Raw genomic sequence first — 17,726 nt, 5'->3', positions numbered from 1 at the left:
CGTTACTGGCTGTACTACATCCAACACGGTGTGAGTCATGACGTGCTCACGTCTCAGCTCGAGGAATATCCAAGCTGAAAGCGCCTAATAGAAAAAAAAAAAAAACAAAATGAAGGAAGCGGGAAAAAAAAAGGAAAAAAAAGTGACAGACCAACTAACAACAGAGGATCGACTCATCTTTTCGCGCTCCGTTTCCAATCGCCCTGCTGGCGCCGGGTTCTGTCTCCTGTCTTGCTGCCTGGAGTTCTGAAACCCCTTCCAACCAATTCTAGCGAGGCGCCACCAGTCAGCAAAGACAAAGACGTAATTTTAAAGGTGATGTAGCCCACCGTAAACGGGAGGAATAGGGTGGTCTTGGACGATTCAGTATATAAGTCATGGAGTACAGTTGTATGTAGTATATTCCAAAGCATATAGAGTGCCATTTTGTCTTAAGGTGACATTTGGTTATGCTTGGCAGGTCTCGATGCGGGGGAGTAGTTTCTATAAGGGAGAATCCGGGGTAGGTTTGGCTTTGGAGCAACATTCCACAACGACTCAAAAGAAAAGAATGAGGGAACCTTTGGGGTTCTGTTACTTTGTACACAAGCGTGGGGGCATTAGTTGACATGGTTTAACGTAGCTTACGTTGCCCAAGAAGACACCTATGCTGAGTTTTGAAGAATTCACAGTGCAACCCTGAGGGGGTTTTGCATATTACATAAGAGTTCCCGATTTAGTTAGTCCCAATTAGGAAACCCTCATAGACACACGCACTTTCCAATTTATTGCCCACTGCCAAGGCGAATGATCAGCAATCCACATCTTCTGGAACAACCACCCCTGCGTCCAATAAGCAATGCAAATAGTCTCACACTGATATCACCATATGCGGGGCCGTCATTCCGGAGTCCGCGTTGAAGTCATTGGTGGAATTGGTGCCTTTGTCCGGGATATTATTATACCCTATCTTTATGGTATCTGGAGAACATGTGATATTCTGGGGAATAGATAGCATTTGAAAAAGGAGAGAAGTTTACTCCGTAGAGGGGGCAAGAATTGTATCCGCTACCGTGTCCAGTTCCCGGTGAAGGTCGACTCCATTCCACCATCCCAGGGGGGAAAATGAAAAAAAAAAAAAAAAAAGATCCAACTCCACTGAGCGATTTATCACCCTTTTTCTCTTACCCCATATCTGCCTGAATACCATAATGCAACCCACTACCTCGCGGAAGCCGGGATCAACTTTCGGACCACAATCCCCCTGTTCAGATCCACATTGTCACGCTTCATAATATAGATGTATGTAACTTAATGTCTTGGACGCTACAATCAGGTACCATATGCAGTAGATCACTTAGTCTGAGATGAAACAGATCCTAGCTTTAGTTCTAAGTGAGATTACCCTATCTAACCCAATAGAGACACAGGGGGGGGGGGGGGGGGGGTAACAAAGAAAAAAAATAAAAAGGTACGAGGTGTAGAATCCTCTATCACCATTCAATCACACAGTGGGATCCGGGGGGCTTGAACGATTTCGCCCCAAACAGAGACCATAACGGGTAAATCCCCGAGGTCCAAAAGGCGTTTGATTTCGCGGGAGGGCGTCCGCTCCGAACCAGCTACGCTCTCGCTGGCACGTGTACAATATGGGGATTCTTAAGAAATTATTCCCAATCCATTGCATTACTTAAAATCCGGCACAAAAGCATAACTGCGGGAGCTCCGGAATCCGTCTTTCCCCCATTAGGGTATCATGAAGCGGGGGGTCTAGATCTCCTGAAGTTTCACATGTTCAGTGCACATGCTTTATCTTTTCGCTTAACGTGGAGGTTTTGATAAGAATGACTGGAATGCGCCCATATGTGCGTGGCTACCTCGGGTTTCCTCGTGCAGCTGCATGCCTTGCATTTGTGTGTACTCCATACTCCGTACTTTGTAAGTACCTTGGGGAGTAGCGAGAATATGGCGTCATTAAAGGGTCCATTCTTTCTCCAGATTTGCCTTGATAAGAGATTCAGATACATAACGTCCACGGGTATTAAGGGCCATTCTCTTATATAATTTACTAATCTTACCTAAGGATGTGTACGTCAGACGTGTATAAAGATGACGAAACTCATAACCTACAAAGTAGACCATTCTGCAGGTACCAGACCATATCAGCCCATAGGGCTAGAGGGAGACAACCCCCATCGGGTGAATCCGGACATGACATTCAAGGCCATTTTTCTCCAGGGCTAGTTGCGGGGCTTAGTGCCGATACGGGAGTTTATCGAACCTCCATGATGATCAGGGGGCTTTTTTCTTTTATCAGGAAGAGGAAGGTGTGCCTGGTCTTGGCTATCCATTTTCGCCTCAAGTACGGAGTATACAGGAAAGAGACGGAGATATCTACTTGGTACGGAATAGTTTTTACACATAAAGCACTCGATGGCAAATTCAAGGAACTAGAATTTTTTTTCCCTCCGAGCAACTGAGTAACAATAATTCGAAAAAGGGGCTCGGTGAGACTTCCAAGGTTGAAATTTTTCTCTGTTCCGTGGAGCCTCCCGATTTGAGCTCGGGGTGAAATCCACCGGCATTCCCGTGCCGAGTCGGTCTCTTTGTCGTGCCGGTTTCTATGGCTATACAGTAATTGGCTTGTTACTCTCCTGTCTGTGCCTATTAATATCATTCCATACCGTATGTGTTGTATGATGCTTTTGAAAAAAAAAAAACCTTACTACCGTGGCACCCCGAAATTCTTCCGAGGTTCGGAAGTTGGGAGTCTGGGGGTGAGCCGTGACATCTGGGTTCGGACGTACTACCCCATGCAGGTAATCCCCTCCTAAAGAATGCTTGTCTATATTTTGTAAGCCTCGGGATGGAAGAGCCTCGGGATAACGGAAGTTCCTCGGATATAACTGGTAATTTTCTTGATATCCTACTTCTATATTGTACAAAGTACAAAGGAAGTCTCGTATATCCAGTTTACCCATGTAGCGGTGAGGCCCTGTGGATTTTTCTCACTATACGGCTAAGTGGAGATCTGATAAAAAATTTGCTGTCCGCATCTGGAGTGTGGGATTTTGACTCGCTGTCTCTTTCCGAACCCTAAATTTGCCTCATGTCAGAACATACAAAGTATAGGATAGTAAGACTTTAAATGTTTAAGATGTGAGGGTATTGATTATTGAAGCCAAATTCAAGTATGTCAAAAGAGAAAACCCATCTAAATATTTCAGCCAGTATATATTTTTGAATCCCTCATAATATCAACACTGTTGGAGAATCTCACTCGACTAAGCCTACCAGCAACAGTCGTAGATTTCAACCAATTGCAGCACAAGTTACAGATACTTGCTTTGATCTTGATGAAAAGAAGCAAAAGGACTTCGTATTGCATAAACTCTGTTCTGAATAGGAATGTAAACCTTCAATCTAATCTTTATAATCAGTCTCTTCTTGACCTATATAAACACATGCGTCTTTCAGTCTAATCACTTTAATCACTTTAATCGGCTTCCCTCTATAGGAAATCCGGGAGATCAAAAAGCTTAGAGTAAAGGAAATAGAGGCAACCCTAATTTGGCATTAGAGGTTCCTCTCCATTCTATATCGAGGTTCGGATGCATTAATAGTCTATGACACGCCCGTTGCTAAGTTTCTTCTGAAAATATATATATCGAAGGGTTGATATTCACAAGTATTCTTTTATCCTTCTCCTCGGGCCCTCAGCTGATACGTGGCAGCTTGCTTGAATTCGTCATTGGCACTGTTCGTTTCGCCATATTGCCAAAGCTTCGTTTCTCGATCCACCCCCCGGATACTGTGAAGGGAGAGTTGAACACACTACAGTGATCACTCATACGGCGCCTTGGGAGGAGGCTAAGTATGGAGGCCAAAAACGTGTAGACACATCTTATCAACAAAGATTAGTAAACGGCGCATTATATGCATACAGCACAGCCCCTTTCCCTCTGATCATACAGAACTAATCCCATAAATAGTGTAAAGCAGCATTCTTACAGAGCACCCCTCCATAGCCACGGATATACCGTACAGCGATGATGGGGTGCCAACCTCCTCCCTTGGACACCGATCTAGAAGGGTAGAGCCACCTCACACCCCGTACCAAGTATGCGTAGGTGTAGAATTCTAGGATCCCTTATGCTTTTCTTTGTAAAGGTGGTGAAGCTTGCCAACAACCTAGCCAGAGGCGACATCCGTGATGTTCACCACCAAACTGGAGGCCTTGATCTCCTCTCCAAAGAATCGAAGGAGTGATCGCTGTAGTGCAACCAACGCCCCTTTACGGCGTCCGCGGGGATCGAGAAACGAAAGGTTGGGAACATGGCCAGACGAACAGTGTCAGCGAGGAATTAAAACAAACGCCATGTATCAGCCGAGAGCCCGAGGAGAGAAAGAAAAGAGACAGACTCGAGAAAATTTGCATTGTGAAGCCATTATGGTTTGGGCAGGTGGGATTAGGGAAAGAACGACTTTGCTGTCTGCGGTCATAGTGTACTACCATACTATATAGTATACCAGTACATGGAACTTCAAACCCGAGACCATGAGCTGGCGGGAGTTTGCCATTATCAAAGCCGTAGACGAGATATTATATTTTAAAGCAATGGGGTTGCATGTGTCACCAGGAATAGCTGTGTGGAAAGTATCAGACACATGACCAGGGTCAGGCGGAAACTCTTAGGGAATATCAAAAGACGGTAGTATTTTTGTGGGATCTGTGGGATATGAGAGACCACACTGACCATGAACTACCTTCAAGTCAGCTTGGAAGTATGCATCGTAGACTGAATATGGCGAGCGTAGCATTATCTCTAGCCTTCAACAAGGCAGCGGAGTTCGCTTTCTGGTATGTCCTTGTCGAACAATCTCCACAATATACTCACTGGCATTCCCACCTGGGCAATCCAAGCCGTGCATCGAGCAATGTGGGGTTAAATTTCTCCGCAGTGCGGATGTCGGGGTTAATTCCACTCATCAACAGAAAACTGATCATTGCTTTTGAACTGATCCCTGGAGAGGGAATGATTCGGGATATAGAACTACATAGAGGAAATTTGAAAGAGGAGTATTCAAAAGAAATAAACTGGCAAGCCTTAAAGAGCCTCCCAATTATAACTCGAGTCATATTTCCATTTTGACCAAGGTTGTCGCTTAGCATATACCTAGCACGGGGGAAATGGTGCTTCTGTTTCAAAAATCGATATCTCACACAAATACAGTCAAATTTCTTCCGTGAGATTCTTCGCTGATTCGCTTTTTCAAGAATGAGTTCGACAGTGTACACGAACTGTGTCTGATATAACGTCTCTGGGGCGGCTACCACTGCTCTCAATGGAATGATGCCTACCCCAAGAACACCGCGATGGGGAAACATTGCAGTGATTAGAGATTATACATAACCCAATGCATCACAGGTGACGCTAGTATATGACTCCCGGACATGATCGACAGCTTTGATGAGGTCATGTATACCAAATGGACTTCGGGATAGCGGTGAGGAAGCAGATTGCGACACTCCGCAGTAGATACGCGGTGGGCAATATGGTATGCAAATATGAAAAAGTAAGGATATGAATGTATAGCAAGGTCCTCCAGGGATCAAGTGAGCTTTCAAATCAACTTCCAACACTGGATGGTTGTTATCGCACCCTGCGGGCGGTAATACCCAATCGGGAAATACTCTCCGTCACTATCGCTACTTTTCGCCTCAGGCACTCAACTAGAAGCAGAAATGACGTTTCTGCCATGTCCGGCCGCCCGGGGAAACGAGAATCTCAAGTGTCAAGTCCAGACTAAGAGCGCCATCCACCCAATCTACTTTATACAGCGAGTCTTTATATGATTTGATCCTGCCAGCAACCCCTCAATCCAGATCTTAGACATTGAACAACACCCCCATTCCGATATCCCTCCAGCCTCGAGCTCCGGGACGCAATGGCACCCCCGCGCCAGCGCACCACAGCTATCGTGGACGACTCGAGATCCGAAGCCTCAAGTGGCACGAGAGAATACCACAAAGCTACCAAATCCCGCAGGCCAGCTGCTGCAAAGGAGAAAACCTCGATCACCAGCGCACCCGTCGTGGACACCCAGCACGCCGAGGAACAGCCCCGGGTATGTTTGGTCTGAAGTGAAAGAGATTGATCAATCGCAACTCTACACACAACACAGTTCAGAGACCATGAACTAACACCATTTTTCTTTCTTCCTACAGCTCCCCTGGACAGACCTTCCCCTCGAAATCCTCCACTCTTACCGCCATGTTCACAAACTCCCCACGCCCTCCGCCTTTTCGAGCGACTACTCCCGCCTGATCCTCTCGCAAGGCGTCGGTCTTCGCTCGCCAACCTCCCTCGCCGCCCGCCGCGCTCAATATTCATCCCAGAACCACCCCCACTCCCACCGAGCCCACACCTCGTCGGACTCCCTCTCCGACTCATCGCTGCGCCGCACCCTCGGCCAAGACCGCGTGAGCAAAGACCAGTTCGCGCTTGTTGTCCGGAAGCACTTCAACAGCGCTGGTCTCTCGGAGCAGGAAACCATTGCGCGGTTTCTATATACTGTGCGTGAGGATAGGAGAGGGAGGCAGTTCCGATTGCGGTTTCAGCCGTAAGATGAGAAGTGTCCTGCTTTGGTCTCTTGCTCTTTTCTCTCCTTCGGTATCGGAGAAAATGAGATTATACAGAGCTTGAGATCGAATTAGGGCTGTATAGCTTCTTATCCCACCGTTCTGGTGCCCGTCCGTCCTGGTTGATGGTGCGGTTGGTTCGGTGCGTTGAACATACATTGCGTGTGTGGTTTGTTGGGTTGCCTTGCTTAGAGGATATGGCGGCCTGTTCTCTTTTTATATTAAGATACCCATTGGCGTTCAGTGTGTTGATCTTGGTTATTTTATCCTTATTTCTTGGTTTGCGAGTTGCGAACTCTGTCTTCTACTATGTATACTTTGCATATCATATAATTGTGCCAGACACAGCTACACTACTCTATTGTGTCTTTTCGGTAGCAACTATTCTTATATTTTGTGGCCATTTTATCGTAGAATATTCTAGTATGGAATCGTCAAGAGAGTGTGTTTCTAGATGAATGATATATATCAGGCCTGCCTTCCAAGCACCATACATCAATGACACCTTCAACTACATATCAACTAAGACTTGCCCAATAAAGCAGTTTACCATAATCAAATACCATAAAATAACCATGCACGTAGATTATAATCATGCGTCATTCAAAGTCGGGATTTCGGGAAGATACAGAGCACCACGTTGAAGAAACCTAATTTGAGAACGTAGGACCCTACGTATATATTTCAATTATCATGTACACAAGAGCATGCACGTCCTCTCCAATAAGCAAATAGGGCAGGAGAAAAAACAGTTAGATCCAAACCAAACGTGAGAATAGGACAAAGGCCCCTCCCCCAAACGAAGCAGTTTAGATAACACAATAAAAACTCGCGAAATAGCAAAGAATCAATCGAGGGTGACCCTAAAGTAACGTTATATGCCTCCCTTCCTGCCGCCTCCTTCCGTACATGTTCAATGTTCCAGTTTCCCAACTAGGTCCAACCAGACCTAGCACATTCTACCCTGCTATATAGCTAGTCTCAGCAATCTCTCAAACTCTCAGCTAGAGGAAATCAAGCTTATTTCCAGGCGTTGAGACCAGCCCATGGATCGGCGGAGGAACTGGACTGTGGCTGTGATTGCGATTGCGAGGGGGTCTTGTGGTGCCCGTACTGTCTACTCTGCGCATAGCCACCAGGACCAGAGGGATATGTACCACCTGTCGTAGGAGGGTAGGCTGTCTGCTGGGGGCGCGGCGGAGGTGGAGGGGGGATGTAGCCCTGGGGAGCCATATAGTGCGATGGCTGAGGACCAGCGCCAGGGGCCGGCGTGCCGGAATTCGAGTAGCCGCCGTATGGGGTCGGGGTTTGAGAGAAGAATTGCTGGTTCGGGGGGGGGGACACGGGGGTCTGGTAAGGATATGCCATGGGGTTGTAGCCCTCGGATAAAGGAGCCGCGGCGCCTTGCTGGAAATGCTGGGCTTGGTAAGCCCCTGGACCACCTCCCATGTACTGCCCATAGGGCGCCGGAGAGTGCGAGAGGGGCACGCCTGGCATGGTGGGCGGGTAACGGGGCGATGGCTTTGGAGACGGACCGGTGGTTCCATACGCGGGCGTCTGAACGGGCGGGGGTGGTGACTTGATTTTTGAAGGTGGTTTTGCTAACCCCGTGGAGGGTAAAGTCGACGAATTCTTAGGTTCCGTTGATAGGCGCTCCATGAGCTGGCGCAGCTTCTCTCGCTCGCGATCTTCTTGCTCTGGGACACCGCTAGACTTGTCGCGGTTGTTGGCGAAGGCTTCGGCATTTCTGCGGACAATGTCGGCATTTTCACCCATGCCCTTGTCCCGCTCGATCTGGCTGAGAAGCTGTGCACCTTCGGATCGGCGGTTGTTGATCAAGGTTTCGACATTTTTGCGGAGACTGTCGACATTTTCACCTATGTCCTTATAGAAAGTTCGTGCTTGCTTGATACCCGACGAGAGGCCATGGAATGCTTCGTAGACTTTCTTGTATCGAGCTTTCACGGAATTGCGTTGTCTCTCTATAGACTTGTACCTCGACTGCTCGGATTGAACTCTTTTGTCCTCGAGAAGCTTACCGTATGTCCTGTTGAGTTCTTTCATCAAACGTGATTGTTCATGATTCGCCTTCACAAGTATTTTCTGATGCGGATGGAACTTTTGTAACTGTGTCTGAAAGAATTCGGTTTCTTGACCGAAAATCGTCTTTTTGTTCAGAGTCAAGAGATCCGTGATGTCATCTGCAAGGGTCTAAATCATAGATAGTTAGGAAGTTGTTGTGGACAGATACGCTAGGATACTCACCTTATTTTTGAGATCTGTGAGCAGTTTGGACTTCTCTTGCTCCACTAGGTCCAATTTGTTTAAGAGCTCCTCCACGCTGGCAATCTGCTCTGCAACAGAGGCGCCGCCCTCATCATATACATCATCTAGCAGGGTACCTTGCGCCGGACTGGTAACATCATCCTTGTTCTTGCTATGCTTTGAACGGGCTTTGATCAGGGCTCGCTGGAAAAGCACATCGGCCTCATCTGTTTCACCAGCAGACCGCATCTCATCAAAATCACTCTCATACTGCCGAAATGTGGAAGACAACTGGGAATCACTCGCACTGGCCTCATTGATAGTATCTCGGTACGATCGAACATCCCCTCGAAGCATGGTATTGAGTCGAGAGCTGGGTTGCTGGCTCCAATCTGCTCCATACTTTGAACGCATCTTCTCACACACGCTCTCTTCCAGATCTAGCTGCTTTGAGCACTGGTCTAATTGAGATAGCACTTCTGCCTTGCGATCCTGCAACTCATCGAATGCCCTGTGGAAGGAATTGTGGCCAGCAAGTTCTGAACACCAGCGACAGAACTCCTCATCCGCTGAAATTTCCTGGTTCATGCCTCCCTTCAAGATATTGAGGGCACCTGGTAGTTCAAGTTTGAGCAAGCCAATGTCCATCTCACGACTGGCAGCCTCGGCATTTTTATTCTCAGCTCGACGCAACTTGGCCTTTTCTTCTTCGTAACGACTGGAGTTCTCAGTGACCCATTTAGACCTCAGTTTTTGAAAGATGTCTGGCCCGGTGATTCGTTGAATATCTTGTCCCTGGTACAATTCGCTGACCGGAATCGCCTTGGCAGCAGTAACCCTAGCAACTGGTGAAAGACCGGCCTCATTGGGCACTGGTTGGTGGTAGATAAAGTCATTGTCTTTGACCATGGTGGTAAGTAAAGCTTGCACATTTGTTTGATTATGCTTGATAAGGTCCACGAGTGAGGACCACGATTCTGCCGTCAAGTTGGTGTTCGCTGGAGGCGATGAGGGGAATGTCTTTGCCCAGCTTAGAGCAGTGGTGGACTGCCTATCAGCCATCTGTAAACGAGCAATAGCAACTCCATGAGATCCGCTCTCGCTGTCTGCAATCGCCTGGTAATATGATGCTATGGACCCCATGTGTGATGCCTTGGCCTGCACAAAAATCGTCCAGACCTTGTCAAACACATTCTTCTCGACCGAATTTTGCATTTTTTCGACACCCTGTGAGTAGAGGTACGCTGCCTGTCCAGCCAGCTTGGCTAAGAGGCCAGACTTCCTTTGATCTGCCACTTGTTTCTCAAAAAACACCTCTTGGGCTTGAGCTAGCGTGACATGTATTAGTGTCTGGACGGTGTCCACTTTCAGGTCGGTGGATGGCGGATGTACGAAGTTCTCATTAATATATGTAAACATCCCGGCGGATGCCTGGAAAGAGTGATAGGCGGTCTTGAGACCGGTATCGTCGGCCCGGCTTTGGTTGGCAGCATGGCAAGATAGGATGGCGGCGATGTTAAAGATAATAGATGCCTTTTCGTATGCCAGGGAGTATTGAGTGGTAGACGTATGGGTAAAAGCATTGTACCTAGGGGCAAATACATAAGCACAGGAAGAATATACACAACAAAAATACCCCTACCATGTGAACGAGATCTTGACGTTGTTGTCATCGACAGGAAACCTGAGGTCCAACAGCTCCAGCTGACCGTAGTAACGATATAATAGATCACGACCAATAGCGCTGTCTTTCCCTACTCCCCTCATGTCCTGGCGAAGCCGGTTGAGGGTCGCGCATTCTTGATTGTATTGCTCGGGATCCTCGCCATAGCTCTGGCGAATGTAATCCTTTAGGGGCTGGATCCAATCAATCTCGTTGGTCTGCTTCAGCGGGCACGAGAGCATCGGAGACTGCGCCATTGTCGGATGGTTGCCAGGAGCTAGATGCTCCCATCCAACAACAAGAAAACTGAGTGAGAGAAAAAAAAACGCGGGGCAGGGATGGTCAGAAGCTCCGTGTCTTGAGGGGATCGGAGTCGAGGCTGTGGGGTAAGGGAGGCGGAACGTCAGCACCTGATGGTCCCTATGTCAATGACGTCGGTCGATTAGGTATTCTTCGATGCAAGCAATTTAGAAGTTGACGAGATTATGCGGGAACTTTTGAGAAAAGAACAGAGTTGCCTAGAGTATTGAAGTGTGTGTTGGAAGAGGGAGAGGTGGGATGTGATGTCCGTGACCGTGGCTCGATGGGCGGCAAACCCCAAAACAACCGAGTAACGAGAAACACATAGTGAACATAGCCAATTATTGAACAAAACATTTGAATTTTGAGTAGTATAAGATAATTAATAGATGGGAATGATCATAGTACAGTCAGAAGTAGAGAAGCTTCTTAGACATCTATCACTCGATAATAGTAATACAGTATTCTGCCCCAAAGACCCCGGGCAGAACAGGTCCCCAATATCGCCGGCGCTATGACATGGGTGAGGTAAATACAAACGGATATAGAGTACATGATGATTTACAATTTTCAACTCGACTTCTTCGAGCTATCCTTGCTGGCATCGCTGCCAGCATCCTTGGTGGAGTCTTTCTTGTCGGCCTGCGATGGCATGGAGGAATCGCCATGCTTCTCCGTGAGTCGATGCCAGACAGATTTCAAGAAACCTTCGTTTTTGGTGGCATCATCTGCGCTACCAGAAGCAGAGGAGGGGCTATCGGCGTAATAAAGTTAGTACAAGAGTCAATATTAACTATGAACTGTGCACCTTACCTATCCTTGTTGAAGTTCATTGTCCGCTTCGCTGTCTTATCGTTCATCTCATCCGCGAGGACCTCCAAAATGGTGCGTTGATTGCCTGTCAAGTACTTGGGCATGGTCACCTTAAACTCGACCTTAAGATCGCCATTGGGGGTGAAACCACGGCTACGGCCACTAAGCTTCTTCATGCCCATTCCCGACAAAGTAATCCGGTCACCTGTACCCGTTCCGGTGGCCACCTTGACCTTCACTTGATTGTCAAGAGTTGGAATAGTCACCTCACCACCAAGGATGGCAGTGGTGAGGGGAATTGAGGCGGTATAGAGAATGTCAGACCCAGAGCGGCTGAAGCGATGGTCTGGAGCAACTCGAATGGAGACGTAAAGATCGCCGGGTTGGGTGCGAGCACCAGGCGGAACAGCTGTTCCAGTTGGCGGGGAGTCACCTTCGCCGGTCACCCGTAGACGCATGCCATCTTCGACGCCGCCGGGGATGTCTACCTTGATAGTCTTGCGCTCTCGGGTCACGCCATTTCCGTTGCAAGGACTGCACTCGGACCCACGGGGAACAGACATACCAGCACCTCCACAAGCGTCACATGTGGCGGCGACTTGGAAGCCTCCCTGCATGATATGAACACGGGTACCTGTGCCGTTGCACTGACGACATTGGGAGCGCTTGGCACCAGACTTCAACCCGTCACCTTTGCAGGTCCCGCACTTCGTCAACGGCGTGATGACAATTTCCTGCGACGTGCCCTTCGCAGCATCCATGAACGAGATGTTTGTTTGCACCTCAATGTCTTCGCCGACCAAAATCTGTTCCTGGAAAGGGTTCCGCCCACCCCGGGGTCCACGGCGTGCTCCTCCGGTAAAGGCTCCAAAAAGATCCTCAAAGTTGATGTCGCCGGAAAAGCCTCCGCCAAAGCCACCACTACCACCGCCAAACCCGTGGAACCCTCCCGCACCAGAGAATGGGTTGCCGCCAGCGTTTGGATTGAACCCGCCATTCTGATCGAAAGCGGCCGAACCGTACCGGTCGTAGTTCTCTCGCTTCTGGGCGTCCGACAACAATTCATAGGCTGTCTGGGCCTCAGCAAACTTATCCTTAGCCTTGGCATCTTTGTTGGTATCCGGGTGGTACTTCTTGGCCAAGCCGTAATAGGCCTTCTTGATGTCGCTGGCGGATGCTGTTTTATCCACGCCGAGGACCTTGTAAGGATCGGAAACAGCCGCAAGAGGAGAGGTAGTATGGAAGGCCTATCAATTAGAAAAAAAAACAGATGTTATTTAGCTACCCGAACCCTGACAACCTGTATAGATGACATACCCTAGCCGATATCACCAAAGATTCATTTCTCTTGCAAACTCCTTCCCGGAGACGCCGAGCCGGAGAAGCAGAGACCGTTGCATTGTAGTTTCTTGTTTGGGCGGATGAGTGAACACTATTGCTGGAAGTCTGCTTAGAGCATTGTCGCTGAGTTCGCAATAGGCGCGCGGGGAGAGCCGCGGCCTTGGGAAATGCCGACGGATTCATGAATAGTAATAGCCGAACAACGGATGGACGGCAGTTGTAGTTGCCAGGAGGAAGGGATATGCGAGAGGAAATGATCAAGAAAAAGAATGACAATTTGAACACGAGAAAATGGTTTCAAGAGCACCAATGACGTTTCAAACCAAGTTAAACTACTCGCCGGATCACAGAAGCTTCGAGTTCTTTGGCAGAGAGAAGTTTCTCGGAAAAACGTGTGGCCGGACGATGATGAAAGAGTTGCTTACCGAAGCAATAATGGGTGCTCCGACTACGGAATTCCAGCTTCCACTCTACCCATTTGTATCTAATACTTATTGCTGTCGTTTTTGGAGCTGTGCCACGGGCTGTCACGGTTCTTGACTATATCTTTTTTTTTTTTTCCTTCCCTCCCATTGCCCGGGCGTCCACTTGATACTCAAGGAGCATGCTCCGCGGCCAGACCCTCCCCTGGAGAGCCGTGCTCCATCAAACACCACGACCTCTCCTCCGACGGCCGTTTCTGGCTTCACCGAGATATAATGCAACCTTTCGATCAACACTAGTCTCAGCCTGTCTTGGTGACTCTCTTCCCTCGTCTTCCCGCGCCTTCTCTGCGAGCTCCATTCGGCGCAGAGAGAAACCCCCGCCAGAGGACCCTAAAGATGAACCGGAAGAAAAGGAAGAGCACGAAACCGGTCAGGATGATAAGGATAAGGAACGGGTTCCTGAATCGCGGAGAAAAGGAGCAGACTCAGGGAAGAATGTTCCTTCCGGAGATCAGGTAGCTCCCGCGCGGAGAAAAGATCGGTCATCCGATAAGGAGCGCGGAATAGAAGAGGAGGCCAAGAAGGAAGCCAACGCATCAGATGGTAAGAGGGACTCGAATGACACACCTTCGCCCATCCCCCCAAGTGATGGCCCGGCCGACTCCAAACCCAGCGGTGCCAGCAGTAGTGGTAATAACGGCAATGATGATGGTGGGAAGAAGAGCAAGAAAGCCTCCGGGGAGAAAGCTTTACAAAAGCCGGCAGTTCCGGACGTTTACCCACAAGTGATGGCTATTCCCATCGCGAAACGCCCATTGTTCCCTGGTTTTTACAAAGCGATCACTATTCGCGACCCGAATGTCGCCGTTGCGATCCAAGATATGATGAAACGGGGTCAGCCGTATGTAGGAGCGTTTTTGTTCAAGGATGACAACGCCGATGGTGACGTGATTGAGAAATTGGACGATGTTTACGACACTGGAGTTTTCGCTCAAATTACGGCCGCATACCCTCTGCGTGGGGAGGCTAGCGGTGTGACAGCGGTTCTCTACCCCCACCGGCGTATCAAGATCTCGTCGTTACTTCCCCCTGGGGAGAACACCAAGGCTGCTACACCTCCACCCGCGCCTACGTCGGAAGACAAGACGACTGAAAAGCGAGGTGACGTCGTGGCCAGCTTCGAAGAAAGCGCACCCGAGCCAGCTCCCAAAGACCATTACGAACCCACATCTTTCCTGAAGAAACACCCTGTCAGCCTTGTCAACGTGGAAAACTTGGTTGAAGAGCCGTTCGACAAGAAAAACCCAATTATCCGCGCGGTAACCAGTGAAATTGTTAATGTGTGCAAAGAGATCGCAACTTTAAACCCTCTGTTCCGCGACCAAATCTCAGCATTTTACACCGATCAATTTCCAGGAAACCTCAGCGACGAACCGGCCAAATTGGCCGATTTCGCTGCTGCTGTATCTGCTGGTGAGCTCCACGAGATGCAAGAAGTTCTTGAGACAATGAACATCGAGGAGCGTCTTCCTAAGGCACTTGTTGTCTTGAAGAAGGAATTGATGAATGCTCAACTGCAATCCAAGATCACCAAAGATGTTGAGGCCAAGATCCAGAAACGCCAGCGTGAGTACTGGTTGATGGAGCAAATGAAGGGCATCAAGAGAGAACTTGGCATCGAGTCTGACGGGAAAGACAAGCTTGTGGAGAAGTTCAAGGAAAAGGCTGAAAAGCTTGCCATGCCAGAGGTTGTTAAGAAGGTATTTGACGAGGAGATCAACAAGCTGGCACACCTCGAGCCTGCTGCATCTGAGTTCAATGTCACTCGTAACTACCTAGACTGGCTAACCCAAATCCCCTGGGGCCAGAAGAGCGTGGAAAACTTTGGCATCAAGAATGCAGTCAGTGTTCTCGATGAGGATCATTACGGGCTGAAGGATGTCAAAGATCGTATTCTTGAGTTCATTGCTGTCGGCAAGCTTCGGGGAACTGTCGAAGGAAAGATTCTTTGCCTTGTTGGCCCACCCGGTGTTGGAAAGACCAGTATCGGCAAGTCAATAGCTCGTGCTCTGAACAGACAATACTATCGATTCTCCGTTGGTGGTTTGACCGATGTGGCAGAGATCAAGGGCCACCGACGGACTTACGTCGGTGCTCTGCCTGGACGCATTATCCAAGCCCTCAAGAAATGCCAGACTGAAAACCCTCTAATCTTGATTGACGAGGTTGACAAAATTGGACGTGGCCACCAGGGTGATCCGTCCTCTGCTTTGCTCGAACTTCTCGACCCCGAACAGAACAACTCGTTCTTGGACCACTACATGGATGTTCCTGTGGACCTTTCTAAGGTCCTGTTCGTCTGTACAGCCAATGTGACCGACACTATCCCTCGGCCATTGTTGGATCGTATGGAACTCATTGAATTATCCGGTTACGTGGCAGACGAGAAAATGGCGATCGCTGAGAGATACCTCGCCCCTGCTGCTCGGGAACTGACTGGTCTGAAGGATGTGGATGTAAACCTTGAACGGGATGCCATTGAGGAGCTGATCAAGTCGTACTGCCGTGAGAGCGGTGTCCGTAACCTGAAGAAGCAAATCGAAAAGGTTTACCGGAAGGCTGCATTCAAGATTGTCCAAGATCTAGGCGAGGGGGTGATGTCCGAAGAGGCAGCTCTGACTGAAGCGGGCAAAGTTGCTCAGGAAGAATCGAAGGAGCATGAGCCAGCGGATCCTGCGCAAGTTCCAGTTGAGCCGGAGAAGTCCACCACAGAGATTCCTCGACTGGCCCTCAAGGTCCCCGACAGTGTGCATCTCAGCATCGGCAAGGGAACCTTGAAGGATTATGTTGGACCTCCTGTCTTTACTGCCGACCGCCTGTACGACCAGTTCCCTCCTGGTGTCACCATGGGTCTTGCATGGACCAGCATGGGTGGAGCGGCTCTGTACGTTGAATGTATCTTGGAGAACGCATTGAATCACAATTCGCGCCCGGGGCTCGAAATCACCGGAAACCTACAGAACGTCATGAAGGAGTCCACTCACATTGCGTATTCTTTTGCAAAGTCTGTTATGGCGCGGCAATTCCCCGAGAACCAGTTCTTCGAAAAAGCCAAGGTCCACTTGCACTGCCCCGAAGGTGCTGTTCCAAAGGATGGTATGTGAAACTTATATACATTGATCAATATTATTATCACAAGTCGGCGGCTAACCACTTCAACAGGACCCTCTGCCGGTATCACCATGGCTAGCGCCTTGCTGTCTTTGGCTCTTAACCATTCCCTTGAGCCAACCGTTGCGATGACCGGAGAGTTGACTGTGACTGGTAAGGTTCTGCGCATTGGAGGTTTGAGAGAGAAGACTGTGGCTGCTCGTCGGGCTGGTGCCACAAAGATCCTCTTCCCTGCGGACAACACATCTGACTGGCTTGAATTACCTGAGGTGAGTCATAAATCTATCCATTCCTGACGATTATCTTAGCTAACCATTTTATCTAGAACATCAAGGAGGGCATTGAAGGCCACCCAGTTAACTGGTATTCTGAAGTGTTTGATCTTCTCTTCCCCGGTCTCGACCAAGAGGCCGCCCGCACAGTCTGGCAAAAAGCACTGGCCAAACCCAAGAAGGGTAGCCACGAGGCTGACGAAGAGTAGCATGCTGATACCTTGTTTGGTTTGGGGCTTCCCCTTGGGTAATGTCGTATATACTGGTTGTGTTTTTTTACGTTGTATAGCTTTTGTATGATTTATTATGTACATGGCGTCTTTGTCTTCCGACACGGAATGCATGGTTGGAGTTGAAGGACTGTCAGTAGACCCTTTCGTTCCCATGTGAGATGTACTAGAGCGAGAGCCAAAAAAAGATTACTCCACTCAAAACAGGAACCTTGGAAGTATTCTGGTAATATGTATAGTATATAGTAATAGTTCCATGCAAAGATTATGCAAAGACTCACATGTACTCGAGTAATGTTAAAGTATCAAAATTTAGGGCGGCTGTCGTGTCATATAGATTGACGCCAAAATAACAGGGCGTGAACGGAGCCCCCAATCAGGCATAAGGGTCAGGCCGCAACGCATCCTCGAATTTTGATCTGTGCGCCGTTCGATGAATCATATCTTTATTCTATTTTTTTCTCCCTCACCCTTGTGTCCCTTAGAAGGGCTTCTGATTGATCTCCTGCAAGGTCCTTTTGCCTCCAGACATTTGAAGCCTTGCAGCGGAAGCATCTCACCACTATCAAACGGCTGCAGGCGATTCCTTAGAAAAAAAAATTATTAGAGAGGGAAAAAAAAAAA

General features: G+C 48.7%; 4 protein-coding genes across 4 annotated transcripts; 2 read left to right on the top strand and 2 right to left on the bottom strand.

Moving 5' to 3' along the window:
- Positions 1 to 5,928: 5,928 nt before the first annotated feature.
- N7479_002883 (uncharacterized protein) lies at positions 5,929 to 6,607 on the top strand (the record flags this gene model as incomplete). The annotated part of the gene is made up of 2 exons (XM_057250580.1): positions 5,929 to 6,108; positions 6,209 to 6,607. The coding sequence occupies 2 exons, from the start codon at positions 5,929 to 5,931 to the stop codon at positions 6,605 to 6,607; spliced, it is 579 nt and encodes a 192-aa protein (XP_057115012.1).
- Positions 6,608 to 7,642: 1,035 nt separating this feature from the next.
- On the bottom strand, positions 7,643 to 10,807 carry bro1 (putative signal transduction protein BroA; the record flags this gene model as incomplete). The annotated part of the gene is made up of 3 exons (XM_057250579.1): positions 7,643 to 8,833; positions 8,888 to 10,475; positions 10,530 to 10,807. 3 exons carry the CDS (start codon positions 10,805 to 10,807, stop codon positions 7,643 to 7,645), a joined length of 3,057 nt encoding a protein of 1,018 aa, XP_057115011.1.
- Positions 10,808 to 11,420: 613 nt separating this feature from the next.
- On the bottom strand, positions 11,421 to 13,187 carry N7479_002881 (putative mitochondrial DnaJ chaperone (Mdj1); the record flags this gene model as incomplete). Its single annotated transcript, XM_057250578.1, has 3 exons — positions 11,421 to 11,604; positions 11,664 to 12,910; positions 12,981 to 13,187. The coding sequence occupies 3 exons, from the start codon at positions 13,185 to 13,187 to the stop codon at positions 11,421 to 11,423; spliced, it is 1,638 nt and encodes a 545-aa protein (XP_057115010.1).
- Positions 13,188 to 13,608: 421 nt separating this feature from the next.
- Positions 13,609 to 17,081, top strand: N7479_002880 (endopeptidase La; the record flags this gene model as incomplete). The annotated part of the gene is made up of 3 exons (XM_057250577.1): positions 13,609 to 16,585; positions 16,652 to 16,869; positions 16,926 to 17,081. 3 exons carry the CDS (start codon positions 13,609 to 13,611, stop codon positions 17,079 to 17,081), a joined length of 3,351 nt encoding a protein of 1,116 aa, XP_057115009.1.
- Between the last annotated feature and the right edge of the window lie 645 nt (positions 17,082 to 17,726).

The sequence above is a fragment of the Penicillium vulpinum genome (assembly GCF_028829585.1).
Source record: "Penicillium vulpinum strain IBT 29486 chromosome Unknown utg000001l_segment0_segment0, whole genome shotgun sequence".
NCBI lineage: Eukaryota > Fungi > Ascomycota > Eurotiomycetes > Eurotiales > Aspergillaceae > Penicillium > Penicillium vulpinum.
This window is presented reverse-complemented; position numbering and strand designations above follow the sequence as displayed.